This window comes from Mastomys coucha, unplaced genomic scaffold (genome assembly GCF_008632895.1).
Source record: "Mastomys coucha isolate ucsf_1 unplaced genomic scaffold, UCSF_Mcou_1 pScaffold6, whole genome shotgun sequence".
NCBI lineage: Eukaryota > Metazoa > Chordata > Mammalia > Rodentia > Muridae > Mastomys > Mastomys coucha.
The window spans coordinates 91,032,032-91,047,489 of record NW_022196912.1 but is presented as its reverse complement, the minus strand read 5'-3'; the positions used below and the strand labels follow the sequence as shown (position 1 = coordinate 91,047,489).

Below are 15,458 nucleotides of genomic sequence, written 5' to 3'. Positions count from 1 at the left end.
AAACTCAGAAATCCGCCTGCCTCTGCCTCCCAAGTGCTAGGATTAAAGGCATGCGCCACCACTGCCTGTTTTTTGTTGTTTTTTTAAAGATTTATTTATTATTATAAATAAGTACACTGTAGCTGACTTCAGATGCACTAGAAGAGGGCATCAGATCTCATTACGGGTGGTTGTGAGCCACCATGTGGTTGCTGGGATTTGAACTCAGAACCTTTGGAAGAGCAGTCAGTGCTCTTACCTGCTGAGCCATCTCTCCAGCCCAATTTTTAAATCTTATAAAAGGGACAATGACAATGAAAGAGTCTTCTGTCTATGATCGAAAGGTATCACTTTACAATTATTTAAAACCTAGAATATTTGGCTAGTTTATATGCGAAAGTAAGTACAGTCATGCACCATATGCATTCTGGCAATCCCATACTCCCCTGGTATGTAGTAGGCAACTCCATTCTAGGTTTGTGTAAGTACAGTCTGATACAGGGTTCACTAACCATGAACCTCTCAAACTCATCCTTGTGACATCATGTGGTGGGCACCATGTGCTATGTCATGTGTTGGGTAGGACACTGCCTACCCCTCCTCACCTGGCAGTCCAGTAGCAGCTTCTCCATGGAGACAGCACTTTCAGGTTTTTGTAGCATCTTCAGCCGTTCTTCCTGTGCCTCCAACCAGCTGTTCAAATTCTGTATTTTGTTTTCATTCTCAGTGACACTTTCCAAAAGCTGTTCCAAATATTGTATCTATATGTGATAGATAAAAAAAAAATTACAAAGAAAAATTTCTTACTTTCATCTCTCTTCTTAAAAATGAGTAGCAGTTTGACCGAGAATGTCTGCCACGGGTAAGAGCGTTTGGACACTTGGTCCCCAGTTGGTGGCACTGTTTTGGGAGATTTGGAAGGGATGGTCTTGCTGGAGGACATGTGTAACTGGGAGCTGGCTTTGAGAACAGATAGTCTGATTCTACTTCTAGTTTGCTCTCTCTGCTTTTAGCTGTTAAAGACCTGATCATCTTTCAGCTTCCTGCCATGCCAGACTCTTAGTTTTCTAGAACAAGCCAAATAAATTCTTCCTTCTATTTGTTGGATTGGGCATGGTATTTTATCACACAACAGAAAAGTAACTAATACAGAATGTAAATAGCATTATGTGAGTCTTTTATATTTATTTATTTGTTTGTTTATCCTTGTTATAGTATTTGTATCCTTTTGAAATGAAAAGATAACTTGGGGCTGGAGAGAAGATGGCTCAGCAGTTAAGAGCACTGGCTGCTCTTCCAGAGGTTCTGGAAGCCAACAACCACATGATGGCTCATAACCATTTATGATGAGATCTGATGCCCTTTTCTGACATGTATAGAGTACTCATATACATAAAATAAATAAAACTCTAAAAAAAAAAAAGAAAAGATCACTTGGCTTCCTCTGAAAGTTTAAATATTTTACATAACATTCATTTTGGAATAAAGATTTGTATGTCAAGAAATAAACTTTCAATTTTTCTTTATTAAAAGCAAAAATTATTTTTATCTATCCATTTTAGACAACTGCCTAAGAATTGGACTCTATAGTTAAGGGAGTCAATGAAATTTTGGATTCTTTAAAACTAGAATTTCTAACTTTGAGAAATGTCCTGTTCAAGTTGTCTGTCCATTTATGTACTTTAAAATTTAAATATGAATTTCCAGTAAATGAATACCTTTGTGTGCATTTTTTAATACAGAAAAGAGATGAGATGTTTGTTACTATCAATATTAAATACTTTTTTTATCATGAATACATTTTCTTCATGATTCAAGGCCCCCGTGCAGTAGAGAGCTTCCGCATGTATTTCTTTTGTTCTGTTCCGTTCTGGCTTCTCACAGTGAAATTGCTTTGTCCTTTTGAACGTGTTTGCACAGGAAATGCTAAAACCTCTGACCTTTTAGTAGCCTGATCTATTCCTTTTTACTGGCCTAACTCAATTTCCCAAAGAAATCCCAACAAAAAATATAAGTCTTAGTTTCATTATCTGTTGTGTGCACCCATAGAAAATGCTAAGACACAAGATTTTCCAAAGGAGCTGTAATTGGGATGATTAGCAGGCTTAAAACTGTAAATCAATAGGGGGGGGGGTTGTGGAAGGGAAACCCGGGGGTTGGGGGGGGCAACATTTGAAATGTAAATAAATAACCAACAAAAAAAAGAAAAAGAAAAGACTGTGAATCATCATATTGCAAGGTTGAAGCCATGCATCCAAGTGTAAAACCATGTATCGAACTGCAAAGGCATGCATCCAGGTGTAGCACCATGCACCCAGGTGCAACTACAGGACTCACCTTTCTATTCAGGGTTCCGTGCACTCGCTGCCACTGGCGGTTCATCTCCCCCAGATGCTCCGCAAACTCCGTCCTTTCATAGCGCTTGCTTTCTACGTCACAGGTGCTTAGCTGAAGCAGTGACTGATTAACAAAGTCGACTATCCACTGCTTGTAGTCCATTTCCATTCTGAAGTCCTAAAACACACAAACAAGTGAAATTTTAAACACCAACATTGGGATGGAAGCCCATCACGGGAGCTGGATTTTCCTTAGGGCCAAGAACCTATCCATTAATCCCGCTGTCAGGTGTACCTTCCAATCTCCCACCTTCCATGGGACAGGGCGGTTGTTTTAGCTGTAAGGAGACTCTCTGAGCGAATGACACATTCTTAGGGAAAGCATGGCTCACTTTCCTGAGGGCTCACTGGAAACTCTGAGGAAACTACATGATAGTACTTGCTATCTGTGAAGGGCTAGGAGGACCCTGGTCTGTGAGGTTCTGAGCCATGTGAGGATAGAAGACAGGAGATAAGGGTCTGCCACAAAATTTATGGCACCTTTGGGAACCTGACCAACATAGGTAGCTCTTCTGTGGAGACAGAGGCCTCTTAGGGCCATCTGGATGATTTTAGGTTCTACCATGGTCCTAAACCTACTAGGGGTAATGATGCATCTATCAAGCCTGTCACCTGTTGGGTTTTACCCAAGAAAGTTGTAGGACTGCTAATGGAGACATCCAGGAAGGAACCACGTGGAATGTGCTAGTAACTGTGGCCGAGGTAGACGTTTTAAAAGATGCTACCAGGCACTCAAGATAGGATCGGGCCAAAAATCAGGCCAGGCATGGTGGCATACACTTTTAATCTCAGTACTTAGGAGACAGAAACAGACAGATCTATATGAGATTGAGACCGGCCTGGTTTACATAAGTTCTAGGCCAGAGCTACATAGTGAGGCCTACCCTTGCAAAGGAAAAAAAAAAAAAAAATCAGAGTCTTCTGCTGCAGTGATACTTGGTCGTGAAGCCATTATTTTCTGCCTACAAGACTCTAGCTCTATCAGCCTGCAAGCTCCCTGAAGGCCATGCCCAGCTCCTCATTTGTGCCGTGTTATATGCTAATGAAATCTACTCAAAGTGCATAACCAGTGTAGAAGGACATCTTTTTTTCTTCCTAATAAAAGGACATTTATTAATAACCACTGCAGCCAAACACTGGGCTGCCTTGTTCCAGGTGAGAGTCCTAGTCAAGGAAGGGAGACAGGCAAGTACTGAACGGTGAGGTGATTGTCGCCTAGGAACTAGAGAGAGAGTCTCAGAGATGCCGAGTCTGCCATAGTAGTCTGTCCCAGCAGGGAGACCTGGGGTGGAAGACACGCTTGGGCTGACCCTTGAAAGGTGGCTCAGAGAGTGTGTAAAGCAGGCACTGCAGACAGATGGTGTGGTGTGAACACTGCCTGTGGTGGGAGAGCACCAGAAGCAAAGGAAGGACTAAATTGGGCTCAGTGTTGATGTGGCAAGTGAAAAGATGTCGTCTGGAAGGCTTAGCCCAGCCCAGCCCGAGGCCATTAAAGGCTTGGGCTATCCACTCCAGAATAAGTGCCACCCCCTCCCCTTCCTACATCCCTCCAGTTCGTTTCTCTTGATCATATCATACGCATCTCTTGGTTTCAGCCTTTCCCCTCTAAATGATTTGCTTCTGTAGTCAGTGAAAAGACTTCGGTCCCTTCTGGGCAATTACCTTGAGCTTCTGCAGAAGATGTTTCACCTGAGATGCAGAACTCCGCGGGAGCTCAGCATCCTCACCCGCCACCTGAGGCTCCACGATGTTCATCCAGGTGATCATCTCAGAGATTGCTTCTCGGGACGGCAATTTCTCCATCTGAAGCTGCAAGGGCAGGATGATCTCCACTTAATTATCGGCAGTTATGCTACCTGCTTTGATAAAAGGTCTTGCTACATGATTAGGCAGGTCAGCCACAAAAAACAAACCCAGTATTAAAGCTTCAAATAAGTGACCTCCAAACAATGATAAAGACCTTCATATAAGCCAACTCGGTGGCACAGAGAAAACCAAGAAATAAAGTAATTAAGCTTGATTTCTCTCTTAAGAAAGATCTCACTGGAGGAGAGTCTAGTAATTAAGACGTATATTCAGTGGTGTGTGTGTGTGTATGTGTGTGTGTTGGGGGGCAGTGGCAGTGTCAAAGAAAACTATTGAGTTAGAAAAATAATTTTAAAAGAGTTGTGAACTCACAAGTACATGCTATGTTAGCCCTGGGTCATTAGACACTCACCTGGTGAAGTTTCTCTTGAATGTCTGGAAGCTGAGTTATGAGCACTGTCCACTTCTGTTCAAACTGTGCTAAAGAGGCTCTCAGTGTGGCCGTGTCTGCCTCTTTCAGGTGGAGAAGTTGGTTCCCGGTACTCATGACTGCGGACTTCAGGGAGGACTTCTCATCGACTTCCTTGGAAAATTTCTGGAGGAAACAGTTCCTAAGATTAGATACTTTCAAAACTCAAGGATAGTCAAAATTACTGTCTAGATGAAAAAACTAAAGATAGTAAATATGTCCACACACACACACACACACACACACACACACACACACACACACACACATACACACACACACACACCCTTTGCCTACAGAGTGTCAGACTCCACTCCAGGCATCACATACACCTTGGAGAACAAAGCACATGGACCCCTGGCTCCTTTTACCCTAGAGGATTCAAGCCTGGCCTGGAGAGGTGACTCAGTGATTAAAAGGACTTGGGACTTTTACAGAAGACAGAGGTTCAGTTCCCAGCACACACGTGGTGGCTAGAAACCTTTTGTAATGACAGTTCCATGGGATTTGATGTCTCCTTCTGACTTCCAAGGTACCAGGCATACATGTGGTATACTTACATACATACATGCAGGGAAAACATTCATATAGATAAAATAGAGTCAGAGAAGCCATATTCAATGGTCAATTTTTTGAGAAACTGTAGAATCCAATACAATCTATATTAAATGAATTACTTGGTAAAAATTTTCAAATAAAATATTTGAAGTCTTTCCTATGTATAGGTTCGAAGTGCATTGAAAAAATATCTATATTTTAACATCAAACTGAGTAACCATAGCTATAAAACAGAAGAGAGTAAAGACCAAGGGAAAATATTTCGTTTGTACCTAGCAAAATTAATATGAATCCTATGTATAACTCTCTGGGCTAGGTGTTGGACCCCAGTGCCTACACACTTGTTAGGCAAGTGTTCCATCACTGAGCTACATCTCTGACCAATAAGCTCATTTAGTTATGAAAGAAAAGCTTCTGCCCCCTGAAATCAAAATAATAAAACCAAAACATGAGCAGTGAATTCTCACAAGAACTTAAAATCGCGCATCTGTTAACCTCATGAAATAATACTCCTATAAGGCAGTTTGAGGTTTGGCTGTTTTTTTTTTTTTAACTATTAACAAAATATGCCCATATCTGAGCAAGCTTTACATTCACATATATACTGTAGAGTCTGTCAACAGTAGAAGCAAACAGCTCTAAGGACACACCGCTACTTGCCCGCATGTTGCCCCTTACCCACGAATGGAAGCGGGGCCCATCATAGAAACTCTGATTCTTTTATTCTTGGTATTTATTTTTGTCCAGCAGTGTGAACAACTTACAAAAAATCTGTCTATGTTGCTTCTGATTGTATTCAGGTCCTGGGACACGTTGAGGGATTGTTCTTTCCAGTAATTCAAAGTATGCTGAGCAGACTCCAGCCACCGGGTTAGTGCGTCTGAATCTCTATTGTAACTGATGGGAGGAAAGCAGGAGTGGAAATCAGAGACTCGCTCATCCTGAGGAAGACACACACTAGTGCGCGTTGCTCTTATTTAAGTGTTGATGAAATAAATGGCGCTTGACAGCACACTGCCATTGGCTGAATGCTATCATATCATCTTATGTGACAGAAACAGCAATCAGGGCGACTGTTCAAAAATTCTTGGTATTTGTAAGTACTCTATCATGTCTTATACCATGCCCTAAGCCCAGTGGTATTTACCACTTTCTAGAACTTTCTCCATTAGGGATAATCAAGAAGGAAGAGGCATTTTAAAAGTACAAGACGTTCTTATTACAGCTATACCAAAGTCTACCCGTCAACCACGGCAGAGATCACCTTGGTCGTCAGTGTTCCCCAGTTATGGGGTTTACAATGAAAATAAGCTAGCATTTGTACATGGGGCCCAACAGCACACCTACTGCCATTGGCTGCATGCTGCTGTATCATCATATGTGATGGAAATAGTCAACAGAACACCAACTTCCTTGAGGCTTTTCTACTTGTTTAGCTCAGTCTCTGAGAGGCAAGGTCAAAAATGAGGCTTAAATGGTCTGTTTTCTCCATTGTCCTCTGATGGTTTAAGATGATTCCATGTGAACACAACACATCCTCTGAAGAGTCAAGACTTTTTCAAACCACCCTAACTCTATGTAGCCCTGGCCGTCCTAAAACACCCTCTGTAGACCAGGCTGGACTGGAACTCAGAAATCCACCTGCCTCTGCCTCCTAAACACTGGGATTAAAGGCATGCGCTGCCACTACCCAGCCTTTTTAAACTTTTTAAATCTTTGGAAGTAAGTGAGAGATTGCAACATCCCAGCAAGAAAGTATCCCAGGGGTTGCATCTAGCCAGTTCCTCATGCTTATAGAAATGTGCAAAGGCCCCAGGAGACTGCTGGCATGTGATCCCAAGTCTAGAGAGCAAGGATCAGAGGTTAGTGTAATCCCAGAGAACAGTGCAATATGGGGGACCACGTACAACCTCAAGTTGACTACAGGCCCTCCCTGGGATCTGTCTCTATAGAAGACTGTGAAGCCGGTCAGTCTCTAAGGCCGTGTACCTGAGAAGATGCTGGAGAAGGGTTTGCAGTCGGTGGAGCTCCTGGTCGATTCTCTTGTTGAGAGACAGCCACTGCTCTTCCAGCTTTGTGATCTGGCCCTCTGGCTCAGGACAGCTCACAGATGCTGCCAGCTGTCTGCCTTCATTCAAGGTTTGGCAGAGCCGAGCGTGCTTTCCATCAATGTTTCTTTTTATTTGCTAAAAAGACAGTCACAGAATGAATTATTTTAAGTAAAATGTGCCGACTTAGTCTCTCTCCTTTTCATTTCTTTTTAATAAGACAGGTTCATATGATATAGTTCAAGCAGACCTGAAAACTCATCCTATGGCCCAAACTTGTAATACTCCTGCCTCAGCCTTCCAAATACTGAGGTTACAGGCTGGCTTCAAACACCTGCACTAAAGGATCCTCTGGCTCAGCCTCCCCACTAGTGGGATCCTTGGCATGGCTTACCACTCCTCATCTCACCTCTTGGCTTACCACTCATTTCAGGCAGCTTTGATTTGACATGCAGACATTTTTTTCTAATTTATTTAATCTTTAATAATAATAATAACAACAACAATTATTATGTGTATGGTTGTTTTAACTGCATATATATCTATACTACACACACATGCCTGATGTCAGAAGAGGGCATTGGATCCCGTGGAACTAGAGTTACAGCTGGGTTGTGAGCTGCTATGTGGGTGCTGGAAATCAAACCCAGGTTGTCAGGGAGAGGAGCATCCAGTGCTCTTAACCACTGAGCCATCTTTTCGGTAGACACAAAAGTTATTTTGAGAATTGAGAAATTTTAGACATAAATTTCTCATAAAATATAGCATATAAATAACATAAATATAACATAAAATATAGCAATCAGGATTTCCAGTGCCTCTGGGAACACCGGGAGATGTCCTAATTAAGGGTCTATGTTCTCGTGTGTACAGCCCTCTTAGAAGGGCCCACGCCTTGCAGTCCTGCCCCCCTCAGCCTCACTCCCAGCTGCTGAGTCTCACAGACTGACACCTAGATATGAGAGGAACAAACTCGAAGATAATTATCTATTATCCACAAGACACAGAGACCTGGCAGAGAACTCATTTGTAGATGCCTCTGAATATTAAGGAATAAGAGGGAGAAAATAACTTCTGAATACATTAAAACAGCACATCATTAGGCCAACTTCATACACACACATCAAATGAAATCCTTCAAAACCGCGAATGCAGTGACCCCCCCTTCCCCCCGACGAGAACTCTGCCTAATAGCAATTATCTCTGCAGCTCAGTTCAGCTAATGCCGCTTACCTGGTAGCTGCTTAATCTCTAAGAGTAAATTATTATCAAAATAGAACTTCTGCTATTTTTCAATCAAGCCTTCTTGAAAACTTACCGACTTTTTTTTCTTTTACTTCTAGGTCTCTTCTTCCCCCTCCCATCCACACAATTCCATCCCTTCCCTGGCTGAACCTACAGCTAGGATAAAATGTCTAAAACCAATTACAAAATGAGTCGTCATTTTCTGAGCCTTAAGGACTAGGTGCTTTACCATTACAACACCTCTGGGAAGGAAGCTCTTTCGGGCTGTGGTGGTTTTTTTTTTTAATGTGTGTATGTATACACACCACACATGTATCATGAGTTAATGTATATCAGCTATTCCTTCAGAGCAGGGAGGTAAGGACTCATCTTTATAGGATGACCTTGATCTCAGGATCTCCTGCTTCTGCTTCCCAAGTGCTAAGATCACAAGCATGTCCTACCATGTCCAGTTGATGCGGTACTAGAATCAAACCCTGGATAGGCTCCATGAATGGCAGGCAATGAATTGGACTAAGTGAGCTATACCCCCCAGCCCCCTGAGGAGTTCTGATGCTGTCATTCTAGAGAGAAAAGAGACTACATGCTGGTCAGTGGGAACTTTTTAGTTCCAAGCAGCATCTGAATATGAGTTCGTTCCAGTGCAGAGGCTGCACAACTAAGGCCTGCAGGCCACAGCCCAGACTCCCAACCAAGGACATCACATTGGTTAGACACACACAAACCTCTGTGACTCCAAGGGATTATGAACAGCCCAAAGTAGAATACAGTGACATAGGCTTTGAGGGATATAATACGAAGAATTTGTTCACAAGTCTTAGAAAAATTGTTTCTTTGAAAAAAGCTTTCAAGGAAACTCATTTGTAGTGCACACATGCGGACCTGAGTTTGGCTCCCGAATATCCACGCAAAAGTTAGTGTGAGAGGGGTTGGATAGATGGCTCAGTGGTTGAAAACACTGGTTGCAATCCAGAAGACCCAGGTTCGATTCCCAGCACCCACATGGCAGCTCACACCTGTCTGTAACTCCAGTTCCAGGGCATCTGACACCCTCACACAGACATACATCAGTCAAATGACCAATGCCCATAAAATAAAAATGAATAAATCTTTAAAAAAAAGAAAAAAGTAGGTGTGGGAGGATGTACCTGTAGCTCCACACACATACAAAATTAAACTAAATCTAAAATATTTTTTCAGCACAGAGTGGGGAGGGGCTCCCGGGTCCTGCTCCTGACCATGGTGCTAGTGGGAGTTAGTGGCTATGGGGGGAGGGAGAATTGCTTCTTTGTGGGTTTGCAGGATGACCCCATATCCATGTGGACTAACCAGTTTCAGTGGTTTATTTAAAAAACAAAGCAAAACTGTTGGAAAGGGATATATTACAGTAGTTGGAAGGAGGGCTCCCACAGCCTCCTGAACACGTCTGTCAGTGAGCCATTTGATAACTAACCCTGAGTTTCAGTGAAACCATTCAGCTTTAAACCCAGCAGGCTACTCTGCACAGCTCGCCAAGCACTGTGGCCCCGGCCTGTCAGGAACCAAGAAGCACAGTACCTGGTAAAATGAAATCCTTTCCAGCAATCTCTCTTCCGTCTCTTCCACCAAACTCACAGAGGGCAGCGAAGAGACGAGAACTTCCAGGTCTTTCTCAAGAGACACACAGTTATTGTCAAATTCTTCCCATTTCTAGAGAATAAACAGTGGGAACAGGTTCCATGTCATGACAATCATAAAGCCAAAGACAAACACTGAGATCAGAAGAAACCCAAACACGGATGCCACATGGACTCTAGGTGCCCCCGAGAGGTTATAGACACAGTATCAGGAAGAACTCAGTCTCTAGTGGGATACAATCCCACTGCTTTTGAAAGGTGCCGTGTGTGTGTGTGTGTGTGTGTGTGTGTGTGTGTGTGTACACGCAGGTGAGTGTTTTAATCCCACTGGTATTAGAATGTGTTTATTTGCTTGCAGTGCTGGGGATCAAACCCAGGGCCACACACATGTGGGTAAGGGTTGTACCATACTGACGTATGCCTCCTGCCTGGCACCAGTGCTTTATGCTGGCACTGTAAAACTGGGTAATAGGATTAAAAGAAAAAGCTGATGAGTTGAGGTGCTATTCTGAGCACCCCTGTAAAGACCTAACAATGTAAGAGTCTTGTTCTTACTGGGAAAGGCAGAGTGCTAATTTTGAAAAGCTTTTTGTAATAGAAACCTCCATCAGGTTATGCTTATCTCTCTGATAGAACCCCAAAATCTAGTGGGCATAGTTCTACTAAGCCACCTGAGGCATACCTGGCAGGCTACCTGAGCTCATGGGCAGGTGCAGTAGGGGGAGGATGTGCTTGCACCCTCCCCCACTATCTCCTTACCCTTTGTGTGGTCTTGTCTTACTTACTGGTGCTAAGAATATATTGTCCTATCTCCTCATATTTCCATGGTAGTCCAAAGGCTAGAATTCCTAAGCACTAAAGAACTGAGTTATTGATATTAAAAACTATCTTTTAGGGCTGGCAAGGTGGCTCAGTGGGTAAGAACACTGACTGCTCTTCCAGAGGTCCTGAGTTCAAATTCCCGCAACCACATGGTGGTTCACAACCATCCGTCATGAGATCTGACGCCTTCTTCTGGTGTGTCTGAAGACAGCTACAGTGTACTTATTTATAATAATAAATAAATCTTTAAAAAAACAAAACAAGCCAGGTAGTGGTGGCACATGCCTTTAATCCCAGCACTTGGGAGGTAGAGGCAGGCAGATTTCTGAATTCGAGGCCAGCCTGGTCTACAGAGTGAGTTCCAGGTCAGCCAGGGCTACACAGAAAAACCCTGTCTCAAAAAACCAAAAAACAAACAAAAAAAATCCCAAAAACCAAAAACCAAAAACAAAAACAAAAACCCAAAAACCAAAAACCAAAACAAAACAAAAAACCCCCTATCTTTTAGAAAATAACCTTAGTAATTCTCCTTTCAAATAACAGCCACTTGACTTACAGAGTACTCACTGGGTCCATAAAACCTTTTAAAATCACCATTACAGCTGGGCAGTGGTGGCGCACGCCTTTAACCCCAGCACTTGGGAGGCAGAGGCAGACGGATTTCTGAGTTCGAGGCCAGCCTGGTCTACAGAGTGAGTTCCAGGACAGCCAGTGCTATACAGAGAAACCCTGTCTCGAAATAAAATAAAATAAAATAAAATCACCATTACTAAAAAAACCAATTTGTGGCGGTTTGAATATGCCTGGCTCAGGGAATGGTACTATTTGGAGATATATGGCCTTCTTGGAGGAAGTGTGTCACTGTGGGCTGGGCTTTAAGACCCTCATCCTAGTTGCCTGGAAGCCAGTCTTCTCCTGTTTGCCTTTGAAACAAGATATTGAACTCTCTTCTCCTGCACCATCTGGATGCTGCCATGCTCCCACCTTGATGATAATGGACTGAACCTCTGAACCTGTAAGCCAGCCCCAATTAAATGTTGTCCTTTATAAGAGTTGCCTTGATCATGGTGTCTGTTCACAGCAGTAAAGCCTGAACTAAGACACAATTTGACAATGTAACTAGAAAATAAATATTGTCATTAAGAAATAACACTGTATTCAGTTGAATATTTCCTTTTCAAGATGTCCTTTATGGGCTAACATCTGTTAGCAGAGTTAAGGGGAAAGCTTTCAAGCTGAACAGGATTTTTCTTTGAGCTAAGGCAGGATTTTCTGACAGTGTCCTCAGTATCCCCAATGGCTCTTGAAGGAAGCTAGACTCTGACCCATGAACTGCTTCATCCAAACCATCTCGTCGTCGCGGCTCTCACATGCCTTCAATGCTACCCATCCACAAACAAACCTATGCTGTTACGTATGACAAGGCCCAGCTGATCTTACATGAAGTGGGAAGGAGTCCAGGTTAGACCTGTTGCTCACACTCAGCTAAGGCTCTGACGCCTGAGCCCTACGCTGGGTGAAACCAGGCAGTCCAGCCAAGAGGTGGTGCAACGTGTGTACCTGCAGCATGCTCTGAAGCTGTGCACCGCGCAGGCAGGCCTCTTCCTCCAGGGCTCTCACTTCTGCCACTTGCTCTGCTCCAAATCCCTCTCCCTTTTGTAACGAAGGTGGAAACATTGTTGCCGGATAGGCTTGAATCAACAACATGTCAGCAACAAGCTTCTGGAAAAACCCCTGTGACATGGAAGAGATTTTTTTTTTTTTTAATATGAATTAGGAAAATTATAAAAGCCAGATATTTTAACTCTTCACCCCAGTTCTTTTGACCAGCCTCCCTCTGGAACCCAGGAGGTTATGTGTATGTGTGTGATCCTAAGGCCTCATGCATGCTAGGCAAAGGCTCTATGGCTGAGACATACCCCCAGTCTTTTTACTTGATATTTTCATGCAGGGTCTTGCTAAGTGGTTTAGGCAGGCCTTGGACTTGGGTTTCTCTTGCTTCAGTTTCTCAAAGCAGATGGTGTTACAGACCTATGCTACCAAGCCTAACTTAATTTTGCTTTTTAATCCCTTATCTAAGGAGATCACATATAGAATTATATGTATACATGTATATATGCATATATATATGTACATAGACTCAACTGTATAAACAAATGAAATGAAAATTAAATTAGACCAACCCCTTAGTCTATGAAAAGCAGATGGAATTTTAACAATTTATAAAGAAATATTATCATTAAGTAGTATTTCCACCAAATAATCTATTTTAAGCAGCAGGCATTAGTGTTAGTAAATCTCAGTTTCTGCCATGATCTAATTTAATTATTTCGAGTTTTATAATGTTAGGAGGTAACTAATACATCTGAAGACAGGCTGGCTTTGAATGATGTTCAGTGTGTGAACCCGAGTAACCCATGGTCGCTAGGCAGGCTCCCACTGAGACTTGAGATGGCCAGAGAGTGGGACCTGCTGAGCTGGCAGATGGGCCATCTTTACAATTGGGAGGTCACACTTCCCATGGCATCTGCATTTACCCAGCTGCTAATTCTAGTTGTTTGGATGGGCCCTTTTATTATGTGAATGCATTCTTCCACCCGGAGAAATCGACAAACACATAGGTTTGTCAAAAAAGCATCAGACAGGGGCCCCAGAACAATGCCATGCCCAACTTGTGATCTATGGGCCCCATGCAGCGGGGGATGGGTACAAATACAGCCCAACACAAAATTGTAAGCTTACTTAAAACATGACTGGAAGTGGGGGTGGAGGTTATTCTATTGCCTGATTCTTGAGTATAAACTTCACCAATGATAATGTCATCATAATGTCAAAAGGTTGAACACCACTGTGAGGGTGTTTCCACCCCCCCCCCCACACACACACACACAGGGTTTCTCTGTGTAGCCCTGGCTGCCCTGGAACTCATTCTGTAGACCAGGCTGGCCTTGAATTAAGAAATCCCCCTGCCTCTGCCTCCCAAATGCTGGGATTAAAGGTGTATGCCACCACTGCTCGGCATGTTTCTACTTCTTATCTTTTTTTAGACTAAGTTCTATTTACCAAAGGTCTTGGCTAAAACAGGGACTATTCTCTCTCTCTCTCTCTCTCTCTCTCTCTCTCTCTCTCTCTCTCTCTCTCTCTCTCTCTCTCTCTCTCTCTCTCTCTCTCTCTCTCTCTCTCTCTCTCTCTCTCTGTGTGTGTGTGTAAAACAAGTTCTTACAACGTAGTCCTGGCTGGCCTGGAATTCGCTAGTAGACCAGGCTGCCTTTGAACAGAGATCTTCCTGCCTCTACCTCCTGAGTGCTGGGACTGAAAGTGTACACCATCATGCTAGGCTGATAAGGAGAATAAATGGAAAATGGGAATAGTAATTAAAGCATTAGACTGTAAACCTTCCTTTTTGATTCTCAGGAACACCTTTCCTAACCTCCCTAAGTCAGTTTCTCCTATTACCTGCCCTCAGAGGATGAATATACATTTTGTTATAGATTTGGTGAAATGTCTGTCTTCTCAATGAACAGAAAGCTCCACAGAGGTAAGAAAGAGTCTGTTTTCATCCACAAGCCTAGAAGTTCCCAGGGCTTCTGCTCCGCAGTAAGATCTGAGGGAGCTTGTAAACAGCGGGATGTTACACACTTCATCAAGGGGGACAACTGGAGGTGAGGGTCTTGAAGGAGCTCTTCTTACCTTGTGATCTTGTAATTGGGCCTGCAAAGCAGCTTTACTCTTGGCATGTTGTAGAGGGTCAGTGGCAAGCTTTTCTTTTCCAATACTGACTAGCTCCGCCATGCCTTGAAGCAAGGCCTGCTGGTTCTTGGAGAGGCTGCTGAGTTCTAAGTATCTGGCCCTCAGGATTCCCCACATACTGTCAAGAGCATCCTGAAAAGGAGAGAACAGATGCCAGGCAGGAGAATCAATCAGAGGACACGTCTCAATTCCAGGAAGAAGAGCCAAGCCCTTATGCCTGCACACACCTCTAACTTGTAAACATCCTGGAGTAAAACATGAGGGAACCGGAGCCTCTCCCCTTCGTTTCTTAGTTTGGCGACTTGCCTCTCGGAGTTCTGCAGCTCTGCTGTGTGCACATCTGCTTTCTAAGGAAGAAACCCGGCAAGAGAGAAAAGCCCTTAATAAGTCAGGAAGCACACAGTGTGGTTAAAACAGAATCAAAGATGGAAGTGCCATGGGAGAACAGAAACAAGTGAAGGTGACAACTTCAACTCCTACCACAGTCCCTGCCGCCACCAACGTGTATTCTCTTTGTAGGTTTTCCCAGAAGTGCCAGGGTTGAATTTGTTCCCAGCACGTTCTAAGCCCATACTGAACAAGGCATATGGTGTCTACTGGGGGGATTCATGGTCTCTTACCAACTCCTCAGCAATTCTCAAAACCCACCATACCATTACCTTTCAAAAAGGTTAATTAGCTTGGGCCAGAGGTGGTAGTGCATGCCTTTAATACCAAATAATTTAATCCCAAATAATATCATCATATCATATCATCATCACCACCACTA

The 15,458-nt window shown here is 43.3% G+C and overlaps 1 protein-coding gene across 6 annotated transcripts in view; it reads right to left on the bottom strand.

Annotated features, from left to right (window-relative positions):
• The window catches only part of Syne2 (spectrin repeat containing nuclear envelope protein 2), a 396,202-nt gene that overhangs the window by 69,513 nt on the left and 311,231 nt on the right, over positions 1–15,458 (bottom strand). For 5 of the 6 annotated variants that reach the window (XM_031355750.1, XM_031355751.1, XM_031355749.1 and 2 more), the window contains 10 exons: positions 14,917–15,036; positions 14,630–14,821; positions 12,500–12,673; positions 10,059–10,190; positions 7,198–7,394; positions 5,973–6,105; positions 4,594–4,776; positions 4,038–4,184; positions 2,317–2,493; positions 585–740 (listed from right to left, as the gene is read on the bottom strand). In XM_031355750.1, the coding sequence (XP_031211610.1) occupies positions 585–740; positions 2,317–2,493; positions 4,038–4,184; positions 4,594–4,776; positions 5,973–6,105; positions 7,198–7,394; positions 10,059–10,190; positions 12,500–12,673; positions 14,630–14,821; positions 14,917–15,036 (1,611 nt within the window). Of the gene's footprint in view, positions 1–584; positions 741–2,316; positions 2,494–4,037; positions 4,185–4,593; positions 4,777–5,886; positions 6,106–7,197; positions 7,395–10,058; positions 10,191–12,499; positions 12,674–14,629; positions 14,822–14,916; positions 15,037–15,458 lie in introns of those variants that run through there. The other variant, XM_031355755.1, reaches the window with a different exon arrangement.